The sequence below is a fragment of the Nelusetta ayraudi genome, unplaced genomic scaffold, assembly GCF_046127955.1.
Source record: "Nelusetta ayraudi isolate G7.1 ecotype Tasmania unplaced genomic scaffold, CSIRO-AGI_Nayr_v1 ptg000022l, whole genome shotgun sequence".
NCBI classification, from domain to species: domain Eukaryota; kingdom Metazoa; phylum Chordata; class Actinopteri; order Tetraodontiformes; family Monacanthidae; genus Nelusetta; species Nelusetta ayraudi.
The window spans coordinates 864,280-872,747 of NW_027466072.1; the positions used below are offsets into that span (position 1 = coordinate 864,280).

General features: G+C 40.9%; 1 protein-coding gene, 1 long non-coding RNA gene and 1 pseudogene across 2 annotated transcripts; 2 read left to right on the forward strand and 1 right to left on the reverse strand.

Moving 5' to 3' along the window:
• The first annotated feature begins 730 nt into the window (after positions 1 to 730).
• On the forward strand, positions 731 to 3,286 carry LOC142889327 (receptor-interacting serine/threonine-protein kinase 3-like). Its single transcript, XM_076027994.1, has 4 exons — positions 731 to 1,110; positions 1,466 to 1,621; positions 2,939 to 3,087; positions 3,229 to 3,286. The coding sequence occupies exons 1-4, from the start codon at positions 973 to 975 to the stop codon at positions 3,284 to 3,286; spliced, it is 501 nt and encodes a 166-aa protein (XP_075884109.1). The 5' UTR covers positions 731 to 972.
• A 1,374-nt stretch (positions 3,287 to 4,660) lies between these two features.
• Positions 4,661 to 8,414, forward strand: LOC142889332 (uncharacterized). Its single transcript, XR_012926830.1, has 4 exons — positions 4,661 to 4,743; positions 6,769 to 6,830; positions 7,115 to 7,166; positions 7,266 to 8,414. It is a non-coding gene; the product is annotated as an uncharacterized LOC142889332 (long non-coding RNA).
• On the reverse strand, positions 4,943 to 5,036 carry LOC142889563 (U6 spliceosomal RNA; annotated as a pseudogene).
• Positions 8,415 to 8,468: the final 54 nt, after the last annotated feature.

The following is an 8,468-nucleotide window of genomic DNA, read 5'->3' on the forward strand; positions in this document are numbered from 1 at the left end:
TGATTAAAATGATTATATGTTTCCATAAGAAAAAGTTGCTTAGTCGATTTGATGAATGTGTGAAAATAAGAAACCCTGGATCAGTCGTTCTGCAAGTTAAAGTTATCACCATGTGGCAACAGATTAGAAATCACTCAGAAACACCTAAGTATATGAAAAAGTTATCGCCATTGCATTTTCTTTTAACTCATCCCTGTGTTTGTGAGTTGAGTTTGTCATTTTACTTATCTTGTCTGAAAGTCTACTTCCAAACAGCCAGGGTCTCAAGCAGAAGTGAAATCTATGAATCCCAGTTTTTGTTTCTCTCTTGCAATTTATGATTCGCGTTTGCACAATTTTGGAATTGATTTAACACAATTCTAATTTACATCTGCATAATTGAAAATTGATTTTTGTTGCCATTAAGACACATTAATTTCCATCTTCAGCGGGCAATGGCATCATTTGGTGGCTCAGCTTGTGAAATGATAAGCGACGCCTGCCTCAGTGACTGGGTGGTGATCGGCTCAGGTGGTTTCGGACAGGTCTACAAAGCCAGGCACTGCGTGTGGTACTGTGATGTGGCCATTAAGGTGCTTCACTATGATGATGGGTAAGCCGTAAACAAAGAAAGTTTCAGACTGCTGCTTTCAATGGCCATTACCAATTTAAGTACTTGGAGATTAAGTTGAGGAAAGTGGACAGTTTTTTTTTTTTTTTTTTTTTCTATCTTCAAGATGTTTTGGCTCACACCTGAAACTCATGTATGTTGTTACTCTGACAACCCTATGGGTGAGGTTTCTTCCTCCCTGCTGTCATGGAGCCATTAGGGAAGAGACAAGGTGTGAACAGTGTGAAACACGACACAATTTTAATTCTAAGTACTAAGATGACCTAGACGACTGAGAACCTTCACGGGCATATGAGCAATTTCAGTGACTGCTTTCTCAATGCTCACGCAGGACTGGTGCCTCTTTGTTACAAGAGGTCAAGATGATGTCCAGAGGATGCAGCCCACATGTTATCCATGTGCTGGGCCTCTTCAACGGTAAATTGCCAAATTCTGGCCCATCAACACATCTTGGACTTGTCATGGAGCTTATGGAAAGAGGATCATTGGCCTCCTTTCAGGTACAGCATTTCTAATTTCTTGCTCTAAAAGTATATTATTTTCTGAATGTAAGAACAGATCTATGGGTAGGAAAACCAAATGACTTTGAAAATGATTTTTTTTTATTTTTTACTTCGAGTATTAATTTGTTTATGGGCTGTATAGTAAGCTTTTACCAATATGAAAATCATACATCCAGCCAAATTTTACACATGGGACCTTTAACCATTGTAATCATTGTACATGTCCCCTTGTTGGTTAGGACCTAAACTTTTCATAATGCAGCAGCAACTGGCTGTATGGACCTCAGGATAACATTTTACCTTTTGGTTATATCAGCCTTATTAAGTACTGTCTTTTTTTTTCAACAAACAGAAAACTTTGGGTGGAACTCCACCCTGGGCCTTGGTTTTCAGACTGGCCCACCAAGTTGCTCTGGGCATAAACTTTCTCCATTCTCTGTCACCTGCTTTACTCCACTTGGACCTGAAGCCCGGCAATGTGCTGCTGGACTCCTCCCTCAAGGCTAAGGTAAAGCTGCTAGTGTAGCAGCATTTCTCCACAGGAAGAAGATTTAATCTGACAAAATGAGCGGAGTCAAGATGTGTACAGGGGGAACGCTTCAGCTCTAATATACATTTTTTTTTTAAATCATTTCGTTTTTAGAGTCTATGAGGAACTGCTGTACTCGTCTGCAGCACAATTATAAAAGTGGCTCAACACCAAAGGGCTTGCTAGGTTCTCTGTTAGGGATTTGAAGCCAAACAACCACAATGATATTCTGACGTTTGCTAAAAAATTTCTATTGGTCACGCAAGTCTGTAGAATGACTTCCCCTTGCCAAAGATTTCACTTCGTCACTTGACAGTTTTGGTTTCCATCAGTTTGCTGATTTCCCAAGGTCACACACTGGATTTAATCTGCTGCTTTGGTCTCAGCCCCTCCAACTGTACTGCTGACAAACTACATACGGACCATTTCCCTACTCTCATTTTAGTGTCACCCTCCCCATCCAACCCCTCTTAATAGACTCTCCTCCAAAGGCATCACTCACACACCCCTCCTCTGATTTCACTCCTATCTTACTGACCACACTCAGTTCATCAAGGTCAAATCCTTCTCTTCACAGCCCTCAACAACCCTCAGTTCAAATCCAGACTCAAATCCTTTCTGTTCAAAATCGCCTTTTCGGTGTGACTCCACTAGTCCGTGTCTATTTTTACTCTATTTCATGAATTATTATTATTCATTCTTACCGTGTGTAATTTCTAATCTGTTGTTTATTGTATTTGTTTGTAAAGTGTCTTTGAGTGTCAGAAAGGCACTTATAAAGAAAATGTTTAATTCTTATTATTGTAATTCTTATTATTATTTTTTATAATGATAATAAATTGGTCACCAACTGTGATGTCATGAAGTGTATTTGTCTCTACAGTCTTGGTCAGGTCATTTCTTCTCCTGTCGAGGCATTGCCCTGGCTAATAATGATAATAACAATAACAATAATAATAATAATATAATAATAATAATTATATTAGACAAAGAGACAAAGGAACCCATCACTGGTCAAGAAAAACCACCAACAACAGAATTATGGAAACTCTTGTGACTTCATGCGAGGGGGGAGACAAACGGGAGCAGCAGACATATTAGCAATGAGTTGTAATCGAGAAAGTACAAGAAATAAAAAAGGAAGTGAAAAAAATTGACCGCAACACACACACAAACTGAATGCTGATACGACAAGTGAGAGACTTCCTGTCACTGCCTGCTTACTCTTTTCCCAAAAATGAAAAGCTCCATTGCACCCTTTCTGTTTCTTAATGTGAATCTTTCTCTCCTCTCAAGCTCACAGATTTCGGCCTTGCCCGCTTTTACAGCAGCACCACGCGTGTTTCTGACAAAGACAGTGAGGCAAGCGGAGGGACGTACAGCTACATGCCACCGGAGGCCTTCAACTTGTCATATAAACCAACACGAGGCTCTGATATATACAGGTGACAAAGTGCTGAATGAGCAGCAGAGGTTCAAAGTACCTCAACGCTGTTGAAATACAGTAAAGTCCATAGAGCGGAATGTATGGTTTCTCCAAAAAGTCAACGTGTACCCTTTGTAATGTGTTGTAATGTGTCTTTCAGCTACGGTATACTCTTATGGTCCATAATCACAGGAAACAAGCCGTATGCAAGTGAGTGATTGTCTTCCTTTCTGATTCATTTATTTATTAATTTTTTTTTACCTTGTGAGATTTGTGCTAGGCCTTTGAAATGGGGCAACAAAGCATGGATTCTCTATGGGGAACTGCCCATTAGTCCGACCTCCCATTACGGTCAGGGTTAGGGGAGATCAGACCAATGGGGGGGGGGGGGGGGGGGGGGGGGGGTCGGACCAATGCCATGCTCCGATCTCTATGAAGGGCTTGTGTGTTTGACAAGGTTGGCTGCCTGTAACAGCTATGGAACTGAAAACATTCGGTGATGAAGCAATGATGGAAATTGTGTACTTCACTCCTCTCTCTTCAGGGCATATTTCGAAATCTTGTATGTAAATGTATCATTTACTTCAGGCTGATACAGATTATGTATTATAAAAAAACCAAAAAAAACCCAGATAATTCTGAACATACCACCTTCACCGCATGAAAGAATGATAAACTCAAAGGGACAACAGGCGATGTGTGTCATTGTTCCAACCCTGAAAGCCACAACACTAAACGTCTCACCGTGTCCGATGTCTTTGAAGATACAGGTCGCACCATAGTGCAGCTTCGCATCCCTCTGGGGGATCGTCCACTACTTAATGACATCACCACTCACTGCAAAGGGATCACAGGACTGTCGCGGCTCAAAGACCTCATGATAAGATGCTGGGATGGAAACCCCAGCGTGAGGCCGTGCTCCCGCAGTAAGAAAATGACTTCCAATCTTCTTCCTCATCTTGAAATTCATCAAATTGTAACGACCTAAGAGTGCTTCTCTCCGACTGGATCCTCAAGCAGGTCCTTCTCGTCCGTGTTTTATATTATATTAGGTTTAGGGTCACTGTAATTTTCACGACATCCATTTCAACCTCCTGTACTATGCTTGGGTGAAAGCTTAGGACATGAAACACAGCAAGCAGCTGAGCAATGATCATTTTTCTTATATTAAGAGACACTTTGATACAATGATTTTATGACTACTTTTGAACACTTTTGAAAATGTGTTTTTAATAGACACATACATATTAACATCCCAATTATACTGTACGTACAGCCTGCACGTCCTTGCTTGCAATTTGTTTTCTGGTCAATAAAGAACTAAATGAAAAATAAATTGAAATCCAAAATGTAAAAGGTGAATAAATATAGAATTTAGATGACGACACTGTGTACCTTACATGCTTAGCGCGTCTTTGCCTTAAATCTGCCTTCCACGTGTCATTCCCAAGAGTGTACAGCAGAGACAGAAGAACTGTACAAGATGCACCGACATAGAATTAACGATGCAGTTTATGAAGTGCAGAAGAAATTGGTAAGAAACTCATCGAAACACATTTTTGCAAAGATGGAAAAGTCAGACGCGATGCTCACTTGTCATCTTCTTTGCAGGATGAAAAAGTGGATCAAACCAGTGCAGCGCAGATGAAGTCGGCTCACATCACTCAGGAGTCAGGTTGGAAATTATATTGGTTTGAATTTTAAGAATTGAACCTTGATTTAATGCACACGCACACCTACTCTCTCTCTCTCTCTCTCTCTCTCTCTCTCTCAAACACACACACGTATGGGTTCAATGTCGGACGCCCTTACTGACACAACCTTGGGCTGGCATGAGGAGGATGTATCTGCTTGAGCGCCTTTACAAAATATCTTAAAATAGAGAATACTTTGCAAATTTGTGTCATCCTTGGCATGCTGATCTTCTCTTTATCCTTCCCATTTTAGTGAATGTACTACTAAAGAAACCCTGGCACAGGGCATACCTAAAAGAGACATGTGAATACTTTAAGTGAATACTGGAGAAACAAAAAAGATCTGAGGGAAATCTCATGAGAAAGTTATCAAACGCTGGGCAGAGATTTTAAATATATGCTCGCTTGATTTGATGCTGCCCATCATTAACCAAGTGTCCACTGAAGCAAGCACAGTCAAAGCAGAGCTTTTGAAAAAAAGAGCATCTCAAGAGAAAAAGTTGGAACAAACTTCTCCATTGAGAGTTCCATAAAGACTGCAGAATGTCAATACAAAGAGAAGTTACTCAGCATCAAACTAAAAAAGTACAAACACGACACTGAAGACAACAAGAGGAACAAAATCTACAATTGGGAATTTAAAGAGGCCTCTTCTCCTTCACCTATCTATTCGCAAAGACGCATGGCTGCTCCAAGAGCCAGGGCTGGGCCCACGAACAGGTCTGCGTGCCGACATCCACCTACCTACCGCAGAGACCAGACCAGCCCACCAAGCAACCCCTCTTTTTTATCCAACCACGAGAAAATGGGCAGGCGAGGGCGAGGAAATGCAGGATGGGCAAACAGTCCTCCAGACATCGGCCGCCGGCAGTGCACTTAGAGCAGCTCGAAGACGCGGTAATCAACATTTCCTCAAAGTTGTCTTTTGTCCCCTACAGTGGGCTTATTTGGCCTTGAAGTGGACTTTTCTGTGTGTTTCAGACAAATCAAATTCTGTCACTTTTTCTCGAACCAGCGATTCATGCACCCGTCTTTAAAGCCAAAAGTTCTTTCTGCCCAAACGCCAACAATGCATCCGTAAACACTTTCTGTAGGGTGGTGGAGCAGGACATCATGGAAAAGGTCTCTAGACCACACAGCAGCATGTCCAATTAAAATACAAATGAAAAGTCTGCTTTGGATGAGCTGATGAAGGACATTGTTATTAAACCGTGCGATAAGGGTGGTGGTATCTGTGTGCGAGATGCTGAGAAATATAGAAACGAAATCCTTTCCGAAATGTCCAATACAGATTCTATCAGAAGGTGAACTATGACACCACCACTTCCTTTCAACAGGGAATACTCTATTACCCACACGGGCAAAAAGCTCATGTCCTCATCATCATCATTGGGTCATCACGTGTACATCTACCCACGTGATATATGTGATACGATGTCCGTGTGGTGTGGCTGACATTGGGAAAACTACAAGAAAACTCAAAGAATTATTAATGGACATAAAAGCAGTATTCGCAAAAATGGGAACTTCCCATTCATCCAACCTTCTATTAGTCCGACAAATTGCCCATTGGTCCGACCTCCCATTAGTCCGACAAAATTGACCACAATTTGTATATTGATGTTGTTTCCACGGATTGTATTTTGATATTGTTGATATTTAATATTTTATGTGGCAAAGTGATTGGTTGGTGTCACACTGCCACTCCTATTTAATGTAGCTTCCTGTATTGGCACATTTTGCTTGAAAAAGCTAATGTTTGTGTCACGACGTTTCTGGTAGGTACCGAAACGTCGCAATAAGTTCTGCGTCCAATTCAATTTGGACTTAATTGTCACCCTCTGGCGCGCCTGCTGAGGAAATAGAGGTGCAAAGATTTTTCCCTTTACCAAAACCTTCTCTTAAATATACAGTTAAAACAGATCAAGGAGAGCGAGATCCACAGTGGGAATGGCGTCATACTCTGTTCTTCTAATCTGCTTTTCTATGGATCTGTTTCCCTCCAGACAGAGCCAGAGTTCGATCTGCAAATATCAGTTATGTACTGACAGTAACCTCCCCGATTCAGGTAAAACGCTGACAATCCAAACCGTTGCTTGTGCCCGCCCAGACTTCAGCCTTTTTTCTACCTTCTTCCTCCTAAAATTCAACGGTTTACAGTGGAGGTATATCAATCTAAGAGCGTTTAAAGCAACAATTCTGGAAGCTAAAATCAATTAATACTTTAATACTTTGGCTTTTCTTTCAAAAATGCATAACTTATAAAATAAATGACTTACTGAGCAGCAGAGCTTTTCATATCACTCGTTCGCCAAACAACTTACAGACTAAATAGTGGTTTATTTCTTTCAGGAAATGCATGGCAGAAGGACTGCAAAAAAACCAAACCAAAGATATTGTGCAGGTAAAATGGAAAATGAAAATAAAGTAACACCTGTGCGGCCACTAGCCGTCTTGTCCCCTCCCTCCATGCCACTCATCTTGCCAGTTTATGTGAATACAGGTGAGCCATCGCTACAACCTGATTGGTGCCCTTACTGCCATGCCTGCTGTCCTATCGGACGCCGACTGACGCACTGAGTCCCGCTCCCAAGCCTCGACACCGCCTGCTTTGTTTTAGTATTTGTCTTATTCTAGTTTTTGTCTCTATCTAGTCTTCGTCTAGTTTGACTCTCTGTCTTGTTTCAGTCTTGTCTTTGTCCCAGTTTTTGTTTTCACTATTCATTTTTCGGCGACTTATTTTCAATATCTGGAACCACGGCAATTTTTACTCGCTTAAGACAGCAGCAGAGACAACTCAGCCTCGTTCAGTGATCACTACTTTTTTTTATTTTGTTTCTATTCTTGCCCGTTGTCAAGCCTGCTTGTAATGCATTCTTGATTCTTGATACTTGATAAAGTACTACATATGGAAGTGTTGTTGTTCGGACATGGCTGCAAGTTGATGCACGAGAGTCAGTAAAAGTTATGTACGCAATGAAGCTCGTAGTGATGGGTCATATGCGAACGAAGCGATTCTAAGAACCGGCTCTGTGAAGTGAACGAAGGGAGCTGGCTCCTGATTGGCAGAGCTGATTTTTATTTTTTTTTTGAGAGAGAGAAAGCTGCACAAGATTATTCGAGATTAGTCTAGATGTGTGCGCTGAGCACTTCACCCCTGAATGCAATAGAGTAAAGGAGAGAAAGGGAGAGACGGAGAACTGGTGCAGATGATAGACGTTATGCCGTTCATCCCGGAAGCAAACCAGAAAACGGGTTGATCCATATCCAGTTGCGGAGTTGCCGGCAATTCAGAAGGCGTTTTAGCTGAGATTTTGCACGAAATGTAAAAATAATATATCAGAAATGGAGTGGAAAACTGAATAATGAATACCATTTAACAGACACACAAGATTGGCATTTAGTTTTTTGAATGCCAATCTTGGCGAGACAAATTTTTTTTTTTTTTTAGCTGAAAGCTGCTATTTGTTTGTTTTGCAATTGTTGTTGTTTTTATTTTGATGTTCATTGATGTGTTCTTTCATTTGCACATAGTTGTATTAGCTGTTTGTTTGGGTATATCATATTTATTTTTACAGTACTGAGTTCCATGCTGAGTGTGTAAATAATAAACATTCAATATTTTTGATATATATCCAGGAACTTGCCATGACTTCTGTGTTTGTGTTGTCTTTGTCACCAACAATTCTAACCTACATAAGGCTTT